This window comes from Catharus ustulatus, chromosome 1, assembly GCF_009819885.2.
Source record: "Catharus ustulatus isolate bCatUst1 chromosome 1, bCatUst1.pri.v2, whole genome shotgun sequence".
Lineage (NCBI taxonomy): Eukaryota > Metazoa > Chordata > Aves > Passeriformes > Turdidae > Catharus > Catharus ustulatus.
The window spans coordinates 20,930,570-20,953,172 of record NC_046221.1 but is presented as its reverse complement, the minus strand read 5'-3'; the positions used below and the strand labels follow the sequence as shown (position 1 = coordinate 20,953,172).

The window sequence follows — 22,603 nt, the reverse complement described above, 5'->3', positions numbered from 1 at the left end:
ATTCACCAGGGTCATGTATAACATCAGATACTTTTTATTTATAAAATCCATAAACTGCATGACAGGTAACATGACAAGCAACATTCAGAGTCTCATAGTAGGTGAAGTGAAAAGAATAAAGTACTCACATTAAAATTATGTTACAAGGGCACATGATAGAATGACAGAGCAGTTTCACTTGGACCAAGTAAGCAGTCTGGGAGACCTTTCACTACTGTCAGAACATAAATGTATCCTGGCAGCAGCTTTCAACTGAACACCTATTCATTTAGACAGAACTAATACGTGAGGCATGCGTTCAAAATGTGCTCCTAAAATATATCTGCACACATCACTTTGGAATGAAGGGGCAAAATATTAAGACAGCAGTAAAATTAGTGAAGTAGATCCCCAATGCTGACTAATCTAAACCATAGCAAACTATTTGTGCAATACACGAGGCTACTCCATAATTGTGCTATTAGCCTATCTCTTCTTCCCCTTCTGACTGCCTGAATGCAATATTTTGACAGGAGACAGAATGTACAGGTCTCTGTAGCATTGTTAATTAAGTGTAGCTCTTTGTTTCCTAGGCCTGCATGCAGATCTGCTACTGAGAGAGGAATTGGAGAAATTAACACTATGGAACACTGTATTAATACTAACTTGTTTACTCATAGCTCCTCAATCACCTCCTCCTACTGTTCAATTATTTCCGTGGTCTTTACAGTGTGCTTGCCTTGGACCTGCAGACAGAAAACAATCTAGGGAAATAGTAACTGAATGCCTTAAAACTGGCAACACAGAGTAACAGAGTAATAGTGGTCAGTTTTTCAGGGTACTGCAGTCTTTATGCAAGGTATACGCAAATAGTGCTATTTTCACTTCCCTTGCAGGAGCTGGCATTATTTAACTGCTACATATTCCTAGTAGTATAATAGGAGCTAGAATTTCTGCCTAAATCTAACCTAGCACACCCTGGGCCTTATAACAAAGAAAATAGTACCTACCTTCTCTTACTATTTTCATTTTCCCCTGATAGTCACTAGCAGTACTGAGCCTTCTGTTCTACTATTAATGCAACCACTACACAAACAAACATGCCTGAACAAATACAGCTAGGAAGAGAGGAAAGCAGAGAGGGAAGACTAAGGGTCCAAAGGTGGGAAAAGTGCAAGATTTCTTTTTTTTGGTTGTACTGTTGGAGTAAGAAAATATAAATTGTACTTGCAGTTACAGGTTAAAAATTGAGAGGATAGAATGAGCCATAGATAGGAGAATTTGCCAGAGAACACAGTATTGCAGTATAAATGATACTGGCTCTATGAATAAATCTGGGGACTGCTAGACATATCTTACTAACTTGACCTAAGTGCCCATATCTTACTTACTAAGTGGCCTTTCTTTTCAGTAAGAAGCCCTACTAAGAGGCACAGTAGGCAGTGAAATAAGCCCAAGACTAAACATGCAAGGTGCACTGCAGAGGCAGTCAAATTGCTCCATTTAGCTGACACTTAACAAGAAAAAGGAGTAAGCAATGTCCTGTAAGAATCAAACCACATCATCAAGGTTATTCCCCAAGATACAGATCACCAGAGAACTTTAGGCGCCTGGTCACCCTGTATTTAAATACTGCTGCACATAATAGCTGCCTAAATATCTAAGAGAGTCTGATCCAACCCCCTGCTTTTCATCCTTTCATTCTTCAATTTCATCCTTTTAAAAGAATTACTCAAAGTAAAAGAACAGGTTAGAGTTCAATACTGCAAGCCAACAGAATAATAGGGCCTTAGAGATTCTTTGGGAGATGTCTGGTTACAAATATGCCTCCAACAGAAAAGGAAGTAATGATAAGTAAAAAGATTACCTTGTGACAGTGAAGATTGTTTAGGTTACTTATACTTAGAGGTCAAGAATACATCCTAGGCTTTTTTTCTTTTTCATTTCCTGGAAACACCCATGTACATCTTATGCAAGAAAAGACATTGCTGCCAATAACAGCAACACCATTCAAATGGTCAGGGCTGTTTAGGAGAACCATACTTCCCCACTGCACAGTGGAATCTAATTCCTATTGACCAGACCATCTATCTCCATCACTGAGGGATTGGTTTGAACCTCCTGAATAAGGCCAGATGCTCTCTGGATCAAACCTCTCCAGCATGGCCCCTAGCCAGGCCCAGTCCAGCTGCTGTCTGGATCAAACCCCTCCAGCATGGCTCCCTGCCCAGTCTTGCTGCTCTCTGGATGAAGTAACAGCTCCTGGTCAGCCCAGTCCAGCAGCTCTCTCTCCTTTCTCATAAGCCAAACATGCACCACGAATTCCTGTCAGGCCAGCTTACTGATCATAGTCACTCAGGTGAGAAAGCACATACACTCTTGGATTCAGCTGGCAAGACATCTCTCCAAAGACACTATGGTTACAGGAGCTTAATTAAATTGAAACTTTCTTTGATGAATTATTTACTTGACACACTTTTCCACTCACTCAGTCATGAAGAAATGCAATTTCAGGCTGACCAAAACTAGCTTTAAATTGGTGCCAAAATCTTCCAAGTAGAATAAGGAAAAAAATATACATATTTAAAATCTCAATCTCATTTTCCCTATTACAAGCATTAAAAACATGACACGGACTTTCAGACTTCTTTGGTATGTGCTCTTTCTACTTTCTTTGCTCCAGTTATGAGTATACTCGTAACAGCAGATGGGAAATAGCTAGACTGTTCTCTGAAGTGCTCTCTGCCAGCATTTCTAGTCAATTCAACTCCATGGTATAGCACACAGAGCTGAGTGAAAGGAGAGGCAGCTCAGAAACTAGCAGGAAGAGCATGAGGAGATGAGCCAGGCGGGAACCGCAGACATAACCCGAAACAGAGTGATGAGAAGAACGGAGTAACGGCTACAAAAAAAAGCAAAGCAGAACATTTCATACTGCAAAACCAATATGAAGAGGGGGAAAGAAGGGAAAAAATGAAGAGAGGGGAAAAAAATGAGAATAGGAAAGAGAAGCAGGCTAGAAGCTCATAACACCAGGTAGGAACATTTGCAGAATTCTGTTCTTTCTTTCACTCTAATTTTGAACGATGCTATAAACTTACAGCTTGTGAAAGTTCTAAATTTTGAGGGAGGGAGCACAAGGGTCTCTCATCAGAAACACATAAGAAATGCACTGTTAAGGTACACTGCAATCGTTACTACAACTAACATCACTTGCATTCACTAAGGGAAAGCATAGGCTGTCAAATTCAACCACATTGAGTGAGATAGTGGCCTCAGTACAGTTAACTGCACTGTCACCATTGTCTTCACCACAACTAGGACATCACAGTTTCTGTGAAAGACCCAATTCTTAAGTCCTTTCTAATTCTTATTATGTATTTTTGACCATAACATATGTTAATGTATAAAAGTCATGCTAACTACAAAGTTAATAAGGCCATATAAAGTAAAAGAGGAAAGCAAAAATATTTCAGTACTACTTCTTATATAATATTTATCTCGTGTGTGGATCACACCACCATCTTCTGCACCCACAGTTTTCCTAGAGTGTGTGGAGACTCAAAAGCATGAAAACAATAATCATTAGTATTGAAGTCTGCATGTAAGGTATACAACGCGATTCACAGCCGATTTCTATGAAGCATCTTCATATTAACTTCACAATATAAAATAACAGGCTGTAAAGCAAAGATCTACACTGATCTAAAAGGTCAGGACACAGGATCAACACAGATTCAAGGGCTCCCACAAAGTACCATGCCAACCCAAAACAAAACAGGCTTCATATGTCTTGCCTTCATCCTACGGATTGTAAATGATACATCTGTATTTGTAACTAAATGCAAATCCCAAAAACAGTAACAGAAATCACCCAGCTCCACCTTCCTAGAAAGAATAAAAGATACCTGGAACAAGCCATTCAGCAGGCACCTTTGGATCGTACGCTAACGAAACTGCTCTAAGCAATGTTTTACTGGGCTCAAAACCGATGGCAGAGTGACAGCCGTCAGTAAGAGGCCCCATGAGCAAATAATTCATTATAGTTAAAGCGAAGTGATATTTGCTCTAATAATCTCTAACGCTCTCTCTGATCAAGCTGCCGAAACAAAAGGAAAAATGAACCGGAGCGAAAGCGAATCTCCGCTCTTGTAGACCCGACCCCACGGACCCACCTGCGGGCGGCCAGCCCCTACCTGTTCTCGGTCTGAGGAAGGGCCATCAGGGGAGACCTGAGGGCTCGCACCACTTTCGGCGTGACAGCCGCTCCTCCTGCCTCCTCCTCCCAGCCCCTGGCAAGCGAGACGGGGGAACAAAAGTTGTCAGGACCAGTGACTGAACATCACCCGGCGCGAGCGGCGCAGCTCTCCTGCCCACGACCCGCTCGGAGCCGCCAGCGCCCGCACCGAGCCCAGACCGAGCCGGGGGCACCGCGCCAGGCTCCGCCGCTCCCCGTGGGGCTCGTCCCGCTCCTCCCGCCCTCCCCAGCCGGCTCCGGACCGCGGGCGAGGCCGTCCAGCCGCCCTACCTGGCGCGGAGGGGCTGCTGGCCGCCCAGGCGCATGAGGCAGCCTCCCAGCAGCCCGCTGCCCAGCGCCGCGGCCAAGGCGATGACAGCCCGCATGGTGCGTTCGGCAGCAGCGCCCGTCGCAGCTACGGCCGCCCCATAGTATTTAAGGAAGGCTGCGGGGAGGGGGAGGCGGCCATGGCAGGGACCGGGTTTCTGCGCTCCGCCCCTCGCCCGCAGCTCTGCGCCGCCGCCATCGGCCCCCCCTCCGCGGCCGCCGCGCGGCCCGGCCCGCCGGTGCTGGCGGGGGGCGGCCGGGCCCGGCCGGCGTGAGGGCGGCACCCGGGCCGCCTGTGCCGGGGGCCGCTCGCGGCGCTTCCCGCTGGGCAGGGCGGCGGAGCGAGCGGGTGGAAACTGCCGAAACTTTAGTGGGGGAGAGGGGCGCCGTGCGGGACGACGGCGGGAGCAGGGTGCGGGGCTTGCCCGGCGAGGTCACCGTGGCTGATGTAGCGAAGCAGCTGCTCCTTCAATAGCTCTTTACCTGAATTACAGAAATAATAGTCAACGTGTCCTTTGTTTCGTCTAATAAAAGGTATATTATAAAAATATGTATATTATAGATAAAAATCACCCCACGTGGAATACTGTGTGTAGCTCTGGGGCCCCCCAACATAAGAAGGATGTGGACTTGGTCAGAGAAGACCCACGAACATGATATGACCTGAAGGGATGGAACACCTCTTCTCTGGAGACAGGCTGAGAGAGCTGGGATGCTTCAGTCGGGAGAGCCTCATTACAGCCTTGTGGTATCTAAAGAAGGCCTACAAGAAAGCTGGAGAGGGACTTCTGAACAAGAGCATGCAATGATAGGACAAGCAGGATGCCTTTAAACTGGAAGAAGGCAGGTTTAGATGGAATATTAGGAAGATATTCTTTGCTGTGGGCATGGTGAGGCACTAGAACGTTGCCCAGAGAAGCTGTGGGTGCCCCATCCCTGGAAGTGTTCAAGGCCAGCTTGGATCAATCTGACCTAGTGGAAGGTGTCCCTCCTTATGTCGAGGCGTGGAGGGAACTAGATTATGTATAAGGTCACTTCCACCCTAAAACATTCTATGAGTCTGTGATTGGCAGAGGTTGTGGTAAAGAAATGTTTCTGTAGTAACTGTATCTTTCCATCTAATGGTGCTTTCAGTGTTGCTTTCACAAAGCCATCCGTTGGAATGAGAAACCTAGTAAGGTGACAATGTGCCAATAACTAGCCCCCCTTATTAAAAGAATGGGTAGAACAGATACTGTGACTTAGAGCAGCCTTTCAATCATGAGTGTCTGACACCATGTTTTTGGAGATTCTTCCCTATCCTTCATGTTATCTGTGTCTGAGCATTTCCTTATGCCTTGGAGCTGCTTCTCATCAAACCACGGCTAGAAAGTCTCAAAGTAAGAGCTCTGCTGCAACTATCTTAACGAAGTAACAGACTTGATATTGTGTGTGGTTAGGTATGACAATAAGAAACAGTATGCCTATAGCACACCAGAGGAACAACACAGCACCGTCTGGCATTGTATTGGGGTATGCAGGGAAACATCTAATGATGTTTTTTGGGGCATTCATTTGCTTGCTGGAGAGCAGGGCTGTGGGTGCTGGTGGGAAGGAACTAGAAGCAGTTTGCACAGTCCCCCGGGAGCACAGCTCAGCTGTCTTTTGGGTTTGCGGTACTTAGTAGTAATAGTGAAACAAAGTCAGTGTGAAAACTTCTGTTGAAGAAGTTTGCTGGTTTGAGATTGTCGTGAATCATAAATGCCTGAATGTGAAGGTGATTCATCACCATTTCCCAAAATGCTTGCTTTGGGCCTATCCTATAAAACCAGTTGACACTGTATTCAAACAAATAGGGAGCCAACAGCCAAGCTTTTCAAGGTACGTGTATGTTTGTTGATCAGCAGATACTAGAAATATCAATCCCCCATTGTTGTAAGCCTGTACCCAGATATTTTAAGAATGGTATGTCCCTGTAACCCTGTAACCCCTGTAAAACCTATGGACTGACCCTCTGAACAGGATTGGCAAGAAGTCAAATTTCCCCTCCCCTTTTCCTGACCCTTGAAAAACCCCAAGCCCCCTTTATCTTGCTCTCTTTTTCTCCTGCTCTGCCCTCATGGAAGCCAAGAATTAAGCTGAATAATTATCCCTGGGATTAAGAGCCTCTAATATCTCCTCTGTTCTACATGATAGCACCCCAGGCCAGCTCTGCAGAGTATTTGAGGAGCGGGGCAAGGCCAGGGTGATGTATCAGTTAGTGCCCAAGTGGTCTTTTTTTTATTAAAATCCATGTGAGAGGCTGTGACCCTTAAAGGGTTAAAGAAAGCCGACAGGTAAGCCAGCTACCCTGTAGGCAAGACTGTTTTTGTAGCAGTTTTAGCTTACAGGGAGGAGGTCGAGAACTCAAAGCCCAACATTGAGCGACCTCGGGAGCAGACTACACTGCACAGTGTTCCACAGCTCCAGGAACTCGCTAGAGACTCATAAGTAAAAGTTCCCTCCGTAGGGGAGGGTTCGGGGGGTTTCTGTGGTAGTGAAGTGCCGGGAGAGGCTCAACACAGCATCCGCCCTGGGGGGGTTGGAGCTGTGCAGAGCCGGAGATGTGTGGTGGGGGTGGTGGTGTAAGCCTTGAAGTCGTTTTCTGCCGTGTGGGAGTTGAGCACGCCAGCAAACTGGTTTCAAACAAAGGCGCCACACGCTGCAGCCAGCGCAGTCTCCGTGGGGAGCAGGGATCAGCAAAGCTGGCAGCTGTATCCTCTCCTTCCAACGCGTGGGAGATACAAACTATAACCGCATTTTACTGTGTTTCAACTGTGCACTGTGGGTAGATATTAGAGTAGATTGCTGTGGATAAAATTAAAAAATGGGCACACAGCAATCTAGTTTAAAACAGAGTGTGGCTTCACAAATTAGAGAACTTTTAAAAATTGCACATGTTAATATTTCTAACAGAAAACTAGAACAGTTTGCTAAGTGGCTGTCTGTGGAAAAATCAGATCTTAATATGGAAGATATGAATTCGGTTCTATTTTGGAATGAAATTGGAGATTTATTAACTTTAAAAGTGGAAAATGGAGATGAAAAAGCCTCTATATTCCTCCCAATATTTTTGCAAATTAGAAAACTTTTACTTCAAACAGAAAACAATAGCCAGTCACAGCAAACTACCTCAGAGTATTTGTCCCTTTCTGAAAAATCCACTCACCTGGGACTGGAGGACTTTCAAAAACCTCCCCTGTATCCAGGGGATGAGAATTCTTCAAAAAGAGTCAGCAGTCTCTCCCACAAAGATCCAAAACCATCACAAAGCCACAAGAGCTCATAGCTCAGCTGATTCGTAAGGCAAGGATGAGACTGTATGAGCTGGCAGGTTGTGACTTTACATGTATCCACCTTCCAGTCAAACTCTCTGAGGAGGGCAGGAACTCTCCTGAGAGGCTGACGAAGGAGATGTTTGAGCACTTGCTCCAGTGCAATGCCAGTCTCCAGTTGTCTCTGGACAGCTACAGTGGACAAATATCAGTCCATGCCCCATCTCACAAGCTGTTCAATGAGGAATTCCACCTCATCCCTCGTGAGGAGTTGGAGACCACTCAAAGCTCTCACAGTGTTCACAGACACTTCTGGGGCTTCCCACATCGGTGATGACTTGGAGAAATCCTCAGACTCAGCATTGGGAAGCTGATGTTGAGTTTGTGGAGGGATTGCCTCAGGTAGCTGAACTGGCTGCAGTGGTAAGAGCCTTTGAGAAGTTCTCAGAGCCAATCAACTTGGTAACAGACTCAGCTTATGTGGCAGGGGTAGTGTCCAGGGCGGAGCAGGAAGTGCTCAAAAAGGTCAACAATGAGCAGCTTTTCAGGTTGCTGTCAAAACTAATCTATCTAATTTCTCACAGAGAACATCTGTTCTATGTGATGCATGTGAGGTCACACACCGATTTGCCAGGTGAGATCGCAGAAGGGAATCGTCAGGCAGACTCCCTTGCCACCCCAGCAGAACAAGCACGCCTCCCAGACATCTTCCAACAGGCAAAGCTGAGCCACCAGCAATACCATCAGAATGTGCCAGGTCTGATCCGTCAGTTCAAGTTAACACGGAGTCAGGCTCGAGCCATTGTGGCCACCTGTCCCAGCTGCCAGCTCCAGGCCATGCCATCGCTAGGTGCAGGGGTTAACCCCCGAGGCCTTGGCAGCTGTGAGGTGTGGCAGACAGACATCACACACATTCCCAGTTTCAGTCGCCTCAAATACGTTCATGTAAGCATTGACACATATTCAGGTGCGGTTTATGCCTCTGCCCACGCAGGAGAAAGAGCTGTGCATGGCAAACAACACCTAGTGCAAGCTTTTTCAGTATTGGGGATCCCTAAGGAAATCAAAACAGATAATGGCCCAGGGTATGTGTCCAAGGAGTTCCTGGAATTTGTCCAGCAGTGGGGAGTGGGACATAAGACAGGCATCCCCCACTCCCCCACAGGCCAAGCTGTGATTGAGCGTGCACATCAGACGCTCAAGCAGGTTCTGGCTAGACAGAGCAGTTCAACTGTGTGGATGTCTCCACAGCAGAAGCTCTGTAAAGCCCTGTTCACTATCAATTTCTTGAACTGTTCATTTGAAAACATGAATCCACCTGTGGTTCATCATTTTAACAGTGGTAAACAGTTCAAGTTGTCTCAGCATCCACCAGTTTTGATTAGGGATCCAGAAACATGGGAAACCAAAGGTCCCTATGAGCTTGTTACCTGGGGACATGGTTATGTGTGCGTGTCCACTCCCTCAGGCCCTCGATGGATTCCCCAGAAATGGGTGAAGCCTTTTGTCCCCAAACAGAAAACTCCAGCTGAAGGGGAAGAGAAGCAAGTCGCAATTGCTTCAAAAAGAAGACGCCACCGGAGAGGAAAGAGAACCTACATAGAAGACAACCTTCTGGCAGACTCAGAGACTTTAAACATGTTTTAAAACGTTTGTTTTCTTTTTACAGAATACCTTCCTTCCACTCAACTCGTGATGAACCCCATCCAAGTTATCATCCTGTTAACAGTGAACAGTCAGGCAGCCGCATGGATCGTCCCTCAGCCACATCAAAACATCTGGGTGACCCTGGCAAAGACACTCCAACAGGAAAACATATGCCTGTCCTTGGCAGCAGCAGAAAATCCTATGTCCACCTGCCTGGTAGGAGTTCCCTTGGAGACTAGAGAATATTCAGCCAGTTTTGCAATAGAGATGCAAAATGAATTTCCCGAGACACACACAATTTCAGTATACAAAACTCTTAGGCAGCAAACAGAAAAGAATCCTATGGAGGAACTGCTGCCCAATTTGCCAAAAGCAGCTCAGGAACCTCAGGAATTACAGCTGTTAGGTTCTTATCCGGCACAATACTGCATTCAGCTTGTAATTTATCCAAAACCTTCTGACACCAAAGAATTCCACAATGTTATACAATATAGAGAGGAATTCACGGCCAAAAAGTGGTGCAAGGTTTTGAGTCACCTTGCAGCAGACTCCCCATCTCTAACAAGTCCCAAGAACCTCCCTAAGGGGTTGTTCTTGATTTGTGGAGATCGGGCATGGGCAGGAATTCCCTCTAAGCTTTTAGGAGGATCATGTACCTTTGGGCGGTTGTCCCTGTTGGCACCCAACGAAACCTTAATTAATGATTGGACTCATAAAAACAAATCAGTGAATAAAATCCAAAAGAGAAGTGCAGACAATTTGGACAAAGATTGTGACTCCGAAATTTTCCTTTGGGCCAAGTCAAAAAGAATTGCTGTATCCATGTTTCTTCCATGGGCAGCAGCAGCCAAGGCTCTGGGTGAATTGGGCCACCTAGAGTGTTGGGTAGTCAAACAGGCAAATTTGACATCCACTGCCATCAGCTCCCTCCTAGAAGATGAACAAATTACCAGGCAGGCCACACTCCAAAATCGTGCTGCCATAGATTTTCTCCTGCTGCTACATGGACATGAGTGCCAGGAATTTGAAGGACTTTGCTGCATGATCCTGACCTCAAAAGCTCCTAACATCCATGCTGCCCTCCGAGACATGAACCGCTTGATTGGACAAGTGAAGCAAGAATCTGAAAATTGGTTCAACAAACTGTTCAAGGGCTGGGGATTCACGGGGTGGTGGACTTCTATAGTTAAAACTATTTTGTAATTCTTTGTTATTCTTTTCCTTGTAATACTGGCATTCGGAATCCTTCGACCCTTAGTTCTCAAGGCCGTTAGTGGTCTCATGCCTTCTGTCGCAGTGGTAAATCACATAGAGATGAAAACCCTGAAACAATCTAAGGCTCCTACTAACTCCAAGTGGTGGGAAAGATCATAATTTGTATCCAGAATAACCTAATATCCTTCTTTCTTCTTTTAAACAAAAAAAGGGTGAGATGTTGTAACCCTGTACCCAGATGTCCCTTTTCCTGACCCTTGAAAAACCCTGAGCCCCCTTTATCTTGCTCTCTTTTTCTCCTGCTCTGCCCTCATGGAAGCCAAGAATTAAACTGAATAATTATCCCTGGGATTAAGAACCTCTAATATCTCATCTGTTCTACATGATAGCACCCCAGGCCAGCTCTGCAGAGTATTTGAGGAGCGGGGCAAGCCTCTGTAAAACATGAAGGTTCCTGCTTATGTTAGTGGATATTATTAGCTATTTCATAATACCCATTAAATACCCTATGTAAAAAAATAAGTCTTTCATCTTAAAAGCCTGGAGGTATTCAATTCCAGATCTGAATAAAAGAAGCCTAAGAATTGCAGTCCAAGAAAAGACTAGGGTTTTGCCCTCATTGTTATTTCCCTCTGCAAAAGTTTTCCCATGAGTCCTGAGGTATCACTACCAGCTAATTCATGGGAAATTTAGTGATGCCAGTGAGGACATCATATTTCAAGTTAGAGGTCTGCTGCCAACACTAGTCTATAATATCAGTAAAGATTTTTTTTCCCCCTGAGATCAGAAGGTTAATCTTTGTGTCATACAAAAGTTCTCACAAAGAAAATGGGAATATTATAAACTATATGTGTTTAAATTAGACTTGGCACTTGGTGCTTGTTGTTTACTAACAAGTATACAAACATGTATTGATTGATTGTCACAGTATCTTTAAATGCTACCAGCCTTAATTTGCTGGCACAGTAGCTTAGTAGAAAGGTTAAGTGACCCTACTAAAGGGTGAGATGAGAATCAATGGTGAATCAAATTTTGGAACGCTGGATTCGAAAGACCAAGTTTCTCTTATGAGGCGTTGCCATGTCAGAAGTGATAGTGTCTGGTAATGTAATGTACAGGGTCAAAATGATAAAGGCACAGGTGCCAAAGATGCCACGCAGGAAAAGAGAGAGACTTAACAGTGTACACAGAGTCTGTGTCCCATCTTGTCATCCTCCTCACAGCTGGAAGCTGCTGCATCTTGGCAGCATCCCCCATCCTCTGATTCCCATTAGCTTCCGAAGTCAGCAGGAATTGATAATTGCTGGCTAGCACAGAAGGAAGAGATCACTAATCAGCCAGGTGGTATCATCATGACTTTGTTACTGAGCTCCTACAGCCCTACTTAGCTGCTAATTTGGAAAAGCAAAATGCAGCCTTGGTTATCATCCATGAAAGGCTGCTGTCCCCCAGGTCAGCAGGATTTCATCTCGAAAGCAGTCTGGTGGAGGTGCCTGTAGGGCTGCTGGTCACATGGACCCAGCTTAGCCTTCTTATTTCCAGCAGCTAAATCATATTAAGAAGCAATTAATGTTCATTAAATGCTTTCCTAGTGCTGCCTTCTCATCTAAGCAATTGCTGTCATAGGGATATTAGTTATTGCAAATAGGAGGAGAAATGACTGTTACAATTAAGAAAAAGAGAAAGGTACTGAAGATGTTCAATGAAACTGGAGTCCCACATTCTGGGGAAGCATAAGAGGCCCCAGAGTGAGGTGTTGGTGTGAGACAACTAATTTGGTATTTTTAGTGCACTCACAATGTGAGTGTTTAGCAAAAAAACTTCCAGCAAATTCACAAAAATGAAACATATGTGTTTCAAACTGGGAAAAAGTCATTGGTTCATTGCATTTCACAACTTCATTTATTTCCACCCATGGTTTTGGGCAACATGGTTTTACATAATGATAAACTGCAAGAACTAAGGTGTCATCTGCCAGACTCCAGGACATCAAATGGCCCAAATTATTCCACTAAAGAAAAATCACAAAAGCAATCCATTCCATACCCCATTAAAATAAAAAAAAAGTCTGGACCAAATAATCACTTTGTGTGGCTCTTGCTGCTGTGCTTTTTATCTTGCCTTAATGTTTTTTCTCTAATTTTTTCAGGACAGAATTTTGTGTCCTGTAACTTAAAAATTAGACTTTATTAAAATAGTAATTTAATAATTGAATTTAGCCAGCAAACAGTTTGTTGAGACCTACATAAACCTGGAAAAATCATGAGGTGTTTAAAAGCAGTTAAATGTACCACCACTTCGAGATATTCAAATGTGGCAGTGATGACTCATCCTGTCAAGCACCAATCACTTTTTGGAGAAGGTCAAGGTGAAAAAAATCAGGGCACATGGAGAAGTCTTCAGGACTCTGAGTGTCTCTTAAGATGTCATACTTACACAATCACAGAATATTCTGAGTTGGAAGGGACAGACAAGGATCATCAAGTCCAACTCTTAAGTGAATTACCTGTATGGGGATTGAACCCATCACCTGGTGTTATTAGCTCCCTGTTCTAACCAACAGCAGGACATGCTTCTTGCACACAAAATTAATGATTTTTCACTGTTGTAAGCTATGTTTTTATATCCATCAGAGTAAGATATGGTGTGCGCTTCACCAGATTCCTTTATTTAGTTTAACTGAGAAACCAGCTTCTCCTCTTTAGCAATGATGATCCAGCCCAATGGCAGATAAACATTCATTGCCAAACTTGAGGTCAGTAACTACCGAAAATGAGTGCTCTACTGCCAGCCACAGTGTGAGCCTTCATCCAATTAAGGGTACCACAGGCATGTGCCCATGACTATAGTTCAGTCTGGTGTGTATGCTTTTCCAAAGGAAGCTGATGGGCCAAGAGGATCTGAATTACAATTACGTACAAAGGAGGATTTTAATTCAGAAACCAAAAAACTTGCAGGTTGTTAACCTGAAGGAAAATAATGTTTTTCCCCCCATTCTCTTTTCTTCCTAAAGGCTCTCAGCACGACATCTTAACATGATACTATGCCAGAGGCCATACTGGGTCAGACTAGAACAGCATGTTCTTCAGGCAGTGCCCAGCAGCACAATCCCAGGGAAGAACTGTGCAGTGACCCATCCCTAGGACCCTTTCTCAGCTTCCAGCAATCAATGGCTCAGGGAATTTCTGAACTGTGTGTTTAGTTGCCTTTCATGGATTTTTCTTCTATAATTGTGTCTAATTGCTTTTTGAAACCATGTAAACTTCTGGCATCAACAGCAGCTTGTGCCAGTGATTTCTATCCAAGATGAATCCTTCCATTACAATTAGCCCAGAAACAATTTGCAAGTCTCTGTTGTTGTTTGGAACTCTGATCTCCTTCGCTAAAGGAGATGATGCCTAAGTATTCTTTTGCAAAGAATTTTACTGCCGTTCCACAAAACAGTGCTGCTGTTAATACAAATTCACAGCATCCATTGCTAGGATTCAGTGGGAGTTATTACAGATCATACTGTGAATGCAAATTAAAAATAATGCACAACACTCAACCAAATCCTAATGGACCAATGGCACAATGTCAAATACAACAGGAGCAAAGACTGTTAATACAGTTATTAAAACCTCAAGTAAACAAACAAAGCAAGTAAATTAGCACTGACAAAGACTGTTGGAGCAACATTTACTCATAGATCAGCATGCAGACTGACTGTACAGCTCCCAGAGGTTTTTAAAATGTCTGCATGGTTGAAGGGGGAATACGCCCCCAGGGATGCCACATAATGGAAGGGATCTCACTGGGCACTGTGGCCAATAGTTGAGGTAATTAAGTCAAACTAAACATTTCTTTCCATCACTGAGTGTGACACAGTGTGTCCAGCCCATCTGTAGAAAAATCCAATTTGGAATCACATGTTTGTTGAAGCATGCATACAAAATACACAGTGATAGAAATGAGCGGCCATAGTGGAATTCCATAGAATCATCTTTTATGATACAAGTGATGGGGTGTGATAGTCAGTCAGTATCATTTATGAAAAATCAGAGCAACAATTCAGGAAAATAAATGCATGATATGAGCAAATAGTAGGGATCACTTGGAAGAAGAAAAAAAGTGACAGGTGTATGAAGGTGTATGAATCTTGGGATGCGAAGATCATCCACTGAGTCTGATCAGCTGTCTTTTTGGGGATCACAGTGCACTGAAAAAACTAGAGCCCTTCTTTTTTTTTTTTTTTTTTTTTTTTTTTTTTTTTTTGCATTCCTGCATTTTCTTTGTTGAAATTCATGGAGTACAGTAAATGGAAAAATAAGGAAGAAGCCTGTGCCAAAGTATGGGGATGTACTACTTCATTGCTGTGGAAGAACACCACAGAAATGGTAGAGAGCAGCACTACGAACTCACAGAATTGAGGAGTTTGGAGGAAGAAAGACAGGACCTCTGTCTTTAAACTGGGAAAAAGCCATTAACCTCATTAAATAGAGTTAAAAATAAAACTGCCCAGATTGCAGCCTGAACATATTCTTACATAATAGTGATTCTCACAGTCTCTTCTGCAGTAAAAATTGTGGAATGTTTCATAGAAACATAGCAGCTGCAAATCCTAGATTTTACTTCTCCTCTCATCGGGTACTTCCTAGGCTATTTGCAGCCCTGAAGTTAATGCGGATAAAGCTATGATACAAGGGGGGTGCTGAAGGGGTGCAGGTGAGGCATGTGGGTGTCAACAGTGGGGTCAGCCAGATGGAGTTTGTAACTGGGATACTTTGCTGTGAAAGAGACCACCTGAAGGAGAAACCATGTCCCATAAATCATGGAACTATGTAGAAAAGTGATTGTGAGGGTGCTTGAGAGTCAGGGTTTGGCAAGATCCCTTAGCTCAGATGCAGCTTTAAGCACATGTTAACCTGGAGCCAGTCTTGAGCTTCTGGTGAGGCATCTGCCAGAGTCCTCTGAAAGGTCTGTGTGTCTCTGAAGTGAAACATCAGTGTTTACACAGGCCAGGGGGCATATTCATGCAGTGATGAGGAAAAGCAAGACAGTCACTGAACCTTCAGCACATCCTGGGAAGAGAAATATTATAAATAGGAAAATGTTATAAATATTATAAATACTATAAGTATTATAAAATATTATAAAAAGGAAAATAACCCACTCAAAAAAATCTGCCTCTTAGCATTAGGGTGCCTTCCTCTTTCAGAATCATCAGTAAAAGGAAGGGCAGGGGAGGAAACTCTACACAGCTCTTTATTTCTGTTTGTCTAGTAACAACTTGAGCCATTTATTAACTGGAACTGAAACCCTTTACCTCCAAACAGAAATGAATCCAGGGCACTTTAATAGCTAGCAAGATATACAGATATTTGGAAATGCTTGCTGTAAAGCGGAGTTGTCTCAGATGTCTCTTTTTCTCCCGAAATTCTGAAGTAATTTTCTGTCTGAATGATGCTGATTGTAGGCCAGAGTCGAGAATGGGCCAAAACATGACAGGACTCATGCCAACATATGAGAGAGCCACCTCACCCAGTGCATGACAATTGCTGTCCTGCTGGGGAGAGGACTGGGAGTGGGGCAGCTGGACTAGGGCTGTCCCTGGCAGCTGCGAAGCAGCAGAGCCCCTCTCTGGCATAGGGAAAAAGTGAGAAACCTTGGAAGGCCTGTGCTATGGCTAGGGGCATGGAAGGCGGCAGGCAGAGGCCAAGGGAGGGAATTAGGACTCTCTCAGTCTCTCTCCTCTAAACATGTAGTGCTAGGTATTGGACTTCAGTAAATATGCTGATATCCCTCAGTGACAGGCCTTGCTGATTGTATTGCAACCCTGGCTCACTTTCATTAGGCTCTGCAAATATACTGCCATTCCTGCAAAATCTGTGTGCTGGGTAAGCCAGAATCTCTCCTATGGTCCTCAGACAGTCACTTATCTATTTGTCTCCCTCTCAATTACTGTACTTCTAGAGAAAGCACATTTTAGTTTATTATATCTGGTGTCTTTGATGGCCTGGCAGAAAAGAATTAAAGTCTAGCAGAAGTGAAAACCAAATGTAGCTTAGGAAGAGTGAGTGTCATCTGAACAGAAGGTATCAATAACAACTCTTATGTTTAGCATTATTTTCAAAACAGGGATTCAGTACCTAGCTCCCAGGTGAGACTTTCTGGAGCACATGATCATTTTCTCACAGATTGACAGCCTCATTTTTAACCTTGAGAGCTTTAACACCCACACTATTTATTTGGACATCCCCTACAGATAACAAGTCCATCTAAATAGACTAAATTTATAAATATATGGTTTGCATACACCATTTATGAATCTTCTATATTTAACAGCCTTGGCATCACCAGTAGATCTGAAGAAATCCAAAAACTTACTAGTGTTTGGGAAGACAACCCAAAAGGGAGAGCAGGAGCAAGGAGAGGAGGATGGAGGCTCCAGGAGAGTGAAGATGTGCATGGGCAGCATAGGGGCTCAGTGTGGGGGACAGGATGGCGTGTCGAGTGTGTGGAGCCTGAGCACTAGGGGCAGAGGGGAGGGAGGATGAAGTCATTTTCAGCTGAGAGGAATGCTGATGGTTAAAGTACCATTATCATGTGCTGGGGAGATGTGCATTTTAAATACCAGCATTTAAAATCCTTTGCCTTTAATGTCGTGTTTGCATATTGCATGAGTATGCATTTGACCGAATAGCTGAGTGTGTGTAAAAGTCAATTCTAAAGCAAGGCATCATCACTTGGAACCTGCAGCTGGAGAAAATTTATTCAGGCTCCCCAGATGCGCTCAGGCTCAGCTTGGCTGTCCTTAAGAGTAAACTGACAATTTAACAAGTAAGCAATATGTGAAATCTTTTTGATAACTATTGGGTATGGCCAAAACTGAATGACCCCACTGCTGACAGCTGGCCTGCGAGTACCACGAAAACAGCAAGTTCAGCACTTCCCCAAACTGCCCCAAACCACATTACTTGTATCTTCTTCAAGGAGAAACAGTGTTTCAGCCCTTGCACCACCTTTTCCTGTCTTGTGTGACTCACTCTTCCGTAATGTGTATGGTGGAACAACCAACCATCTTCTGTACAGGGATGAGATTGAGACTGCAAATTCAGTCCACACTGGAGGAATAGGAACTAGCTCCCCTTCTCCACCACAGTGAACCAAATTTTCAGCGCTGAATTGCATGTTTGCATTTGGAGGCACATTAGCATCTAGCTGAGGATGACGTGTAGTGGCAGGTATTGGACAGGATATTTGCATGTAGCCTACCGAGCTCTGTAAGACAGGAACCAGTGCCTGTTTGAACACAGGGCCCATTTCCTGTGTGGCCCAGTGATGCATGACAAGATCTGAAGCGAGATGATCTCTGAAAATTAAAAGGTGCCGAGTAATTCAAAATTGTGACATATTGATTTCTCTGTTCCGACACCATATAATTTGTAAAGTTGCAACACAGCACTATAACTCAATGTTTGGTCTTTAATGACTGGCCCAGTTATAAATACTGTTTTACCATTTACTGACATTTCACATTTATTGAACCTGTATTTTATCTAGACTTATAAACAGAGTGCAGGCCATTTTTAACAAACACAAAAATATTTCAGGCTAAGCAAAAGCAAGAACACTTTACTATGTGAATGCACTTCCAATGCATGATGAGAAGGTGTTGCCAGTTGTCCTGTAGGAAACTAGGGAAAGAAGTGCGGGCCAGGGAGATGTGAGCAGAGCATGGAGAATAGCATTGGTAGAGCTCCAGTAGGAACTCATGCCCTGGGTACAAGTTGGCTGAGGTCCTGAGCTGGATGTGATGGGAGTGGTGGTGCTTTGAGCTGCGCACTCATTCACCGCATGGAAAGCATCATCCTAACCACAAACTCCAGCAGCTGTTGGAGGGGACAGCAGGGAAGGGAGCTGTGTTTTCCCCAGGCTCTGAGTGAAGAAACACTGAAGGAGCTCTGTGGCAGGCACATGAAAATCAGATCTCTCTTGGGTTTTTTTCCTGGTTATAGCAAACAGGCATTAGACTATAGTCTGTGTATATGTGTATCTGTGTATAGGTGACACATATAGAAAAAGTGAGACAGCTCCCCCTTTGACTGTACTGATCTATTCTGCAATCATAAGGGTAAAATTGTAAAGAATTGAGAAGTTTCAGTTAGATTCCTGAGTCCAGTCTTTTATTTCAGTAAAGAAAACATTTTTATGAAATTAAATAAGTTATGAAATATAAAATTATCTCCTCGTTCACAATTTGTTTTTAAATAGGCTATAGATACTGTGTTTGCCTAGACAGAATGCAAAATGAATAAATGATGTACAAACAAGCTGGTTTTGCCAGTTATAGATACAAAACCTTGTAAGGGCATCTGGTTATAAAAGGAAGCTGAAATTACACATTTTTAATTGAAAGTATCAACCTCATTAGATCTATTTATGTAGAAGATCTTCAAAAAACAAAGACACAAAAGTTTACTTTTATAGGACACAGATGGTACATCATGGCTGGGTTTCATATTATCAGATAAAGTCATATGAAATATATACATCCACATTTGAAACTTTCACCCTGGTTCCATTTATACTTAAATGAAAGATACTCACTTCTGGAGAGAAATTTATCTCATCCAGAAGTGAACATATTTAAGCTGATGTTTATTATCATGTGTATAGAAAACCCAGAGACAGTGCTTCAGCTACAGGTGAGGCAAAGCCCTCTTCTCCTAAGAAAAATTTAGGGGTATTAGAAGCATTCCTGTACTCATCTAAAAACACTGATTTTTTTCATGCACTTGGACATACTATTTCATGAGGTGATGGCAAGCTTTTAAATGCGTATTACAGTAAATTCACGAATACAAGCTGCACTGAGTATAAGCCGCATCTCTGGGTGTTGGCAAATATTTAGTTTTTTGTCCACAAATAAGCCGCACCCGAGTATAAGCCGCTCTGTCGTTCGCAGCGAGGACCTGCGTGCAACAAAGTTGCCAAATAGTAACAGAACCGCGGCAGGGCGGGGTTTACTGGCTCGGCTCGGGCTGTGCAGGCTCGACCCGCTCGGGGCTGCCGACGGGGCCAGGTGGCCCAGCCTGGCGCTGTCGCTCGGCGGGGCCACTCGGGGCCGGCCACCGCTGCCACTGGGCTCGGTCACCCCGGCCCGGCGCTGCCCTGTGGTGGCAGGCAGGGACAGAGCCCCCCTCGCTCCTGCGGCAGCGGGCGGGGACGGAGCCCCCTGCCTCCTCCCTGAGCCGCGGCCATGGCAGCACAGGGCCCCCACCTCCTCCCCGGGCCGCAGCAATGGCGGCACGGGGCCTCCCGTCTCTCCTCCGGGCTGCGGCAGAGGAGGGCAGGAGAGAGCTCTCCCTCCTCTCTCCCCGCCCCCCGTGCTGCCTGCAGGCAGCCAGGCTCCACCTGCGGCGCAACGGAGTAACAATTTGTAACAATCGCGAAATGCCGACTTTGCCGCTGCTCAGCTCGGCACTCTGGTTGGCACTTTTGAGGTTGTAAATGTCAGAAAATTATTCACATATTAGCCACTCCTGAGTATTAGCCGCATTTTCAGTTTGGGAGAAAAATCTTAGTCAAAATGGTGCGGCTTGTATTCGTGAAATTACTGTACTTACATAGCCTGGCACACCACTTCTACTAGAGACACAAGACTGAATAAAGTCACATTTTTGATATGGACTAAGCTTGATAGATACAGGCATTAATTATACTTGCATGTTTAATCATGTGGGAAAAATAATTTAGAGGCTTGGTACAGTGCATGTTCTCATGACCTTATTGACATGGCTTATCCTATCCAAGGATAACCTGCTATATTTACACTATCTACTTCAATTTCTCCTGAATTTGGAGCCAAAATAAGCTTTTATTGTTTTCATGTAGAAGATGTCTGCCACACTCACCTTATAGCAGCTGGGATTTTTCAAGTACTTACCAGAGAAATCAAAGGCGTTTTTGCTGTTAAATTCCCCAGAGAGCAGAATTAGTTGTTAAGAACTACACAGACAAATCCTGCATCCGCCAAAATAACTTACCCATCATCTGTGAAGAATCCTCCTACCCTGATTGGATGGCACTGGTGTGCAGAGCACTACCTGGGTTGTTGCTCACACTGTTCATATTAAGAAAGTCACAAAATGTGTACTTGCTTTGGGAATTCAACTACCAAAAGTTCATTCTTCTCAAAGTTGTAAGAAACTTAGAAGGAATATTGGGTTGATTTTTCTATTTGCATTCATGAGGAAAACAATAACAAAAGTCTAGGTTCAAACCAGTGAACCATAGGATCCTTTAAGCTGGAAGACCTCTAAGATCATAGAGTCAAACTCTTAATCCAGCACAGCAAAGTCCATCACTCACCCAAGTCTGTCAGTGGCACACCTACATGTCTCTACAACTCATATTCTGTCAGGCTGCCAGAGGTTTTAATGTACTGAGCCATAAATGTGCCAGGTGAATGGGCCTGGGCACAAAGAGCCCTGAGAGCCACAAAATATGGTGAGCACAGACACCCCAGCCATGCAGGAGACCTCTCCGGGTGACAGTACAGCTGGAATGTCTTAGTGAACAAAGAGGAGCTAAACTCCTTAAAAAAAGAGTTGGCAAGAGTATTAAAAACCCTCTTAATCTGTTACAAATAAAAGAAAAAAAGAAAGAAGAAGAAAAGAAGAAAATACTCACTTCCTGGAAAATGACAGTCAAATTAAAACCAGGGCAAGAATTCTGCTCCTAAACATCTCCTGTGAACATGTTTTAAGAAATTTTGTCTGTTGCTTTTGAGTCATTGCATTGAGCTACAGAAGTGGAAGTGTTAAAGGAATTTCCATCATGCAAAACAATCAACTATTCAATAAAAAGCTATTTTAATTTTGTAAATTCCTCCTGATGAAGTGACTGTTATGGGGAAGGGGAAGTAGTAATTAATGTTGATGGTGCTGCCTCAGAAGCATACTGAGCTTGGCTACACAAAGAGTTTATTTTATGATTATTCAGCCGTTGCCTTTTCTCAAAACATATTTACTGAAGAGCCCTATTAGTTTGAAATAATAATTTTCACAGGATTTCTTCAGTGAACCTGCTATTCTTAATTTGAACAAAACATTCTTTGTGTGGCTTTTTGATACAATAGTCTAAACTTTATGTAAATAACCTTTATATTTATACATCAGCTGGGATCGTAATTTGTCCAGGATATAGCAATGTATAATACTGACATGGAATTAGAAAGCAGAACTTTGGTCATGAGTAAACTTCATTGTAAACCCTAGATTAGATTAGATTAGATTAGATTAGATTAGATTAGATTAGATTAGATTAGATTAGATTAGATTAGATTAGATTAAAGATGGTTGCCTATCCCCAGACAAGATTAAAATGTTAGCCACTTTGAAGATCAGGAAAATATTCTCAGGACAAAATCTCATGAAACTGAAGTATGCCTGTGATTTAATGAGGCATCTTGTGTCATTTAGTGTTTCCCTCACTGCTTAGTCACTGGAGTCATGAGATTCTGAAAAACCAAGCTTTTCCTTTAAAAACTGAAATATTAATCCTTTAAATTGTTGAGGAGAAAAAGTAAAAAGGAAGCTCTTCAGTGTTAAAGAAACTAAAAAGAAAAAAAATTTGGAAAACCTGGTGTGTTGCTATGCAGGTTTTGTTAAGATGTGTTTGATAGTATCAGCCATTAGTAAACAACTAATGCGGAAAAGAGACTGTATAGTTCACAGGGATAATTTTAAAAATCATTTTGCACCCCTTGGTCCTTAGAAGAAAGCATCAAACAAATAATGACCAGGGAGAAGAGCTCCAGCCTCTTGGAGCACAGTCTGGAGCCTCCATGCCAGCACAGCAGACAGAGCGGTGCACGGGCCGGATTGCTGCTGTTGGCACAGCTGGTGCTGCTGCCTCCTTC

The 22,603-nt window shown here is 43.7% G+C and overlaps 1 protein-coding gene across 1 annotated transcript in view; it reads right to left on the bottom strand.

Annotated features, from left to right (window-relative positions):
* The window catches only part of ST8SIA6 (ST8 alpha-N-acetyl-neuraminide alpha-2,8-sialyltransferase 6), a 45,892-nt gene extending 41,167 nt beyond the window's left edge, over positions 1–4,725 (bottom strand). Inside the window, exons 1-2 of the mRNA XM_033062958.2 lie at positions 4,508–4,725; positions 4,176–4,271 (exon numbers count right to left, since the gene is read on the bottom strand). Of these exons, the coding sequence (XP_032918849.1) occupies positions 4,176–4,271; positions 4,508–4,602 (191 nt within the window). The 5' untranslated portion in view covers positions 4,603–4,725. The remainder of the gene's footprint in view (positions 1–4,175; positions 4,272–4,507) is intronic.
* Between the last annotated feature and the right edge of the window lie 17,878 nt (positions 4,726–22,603).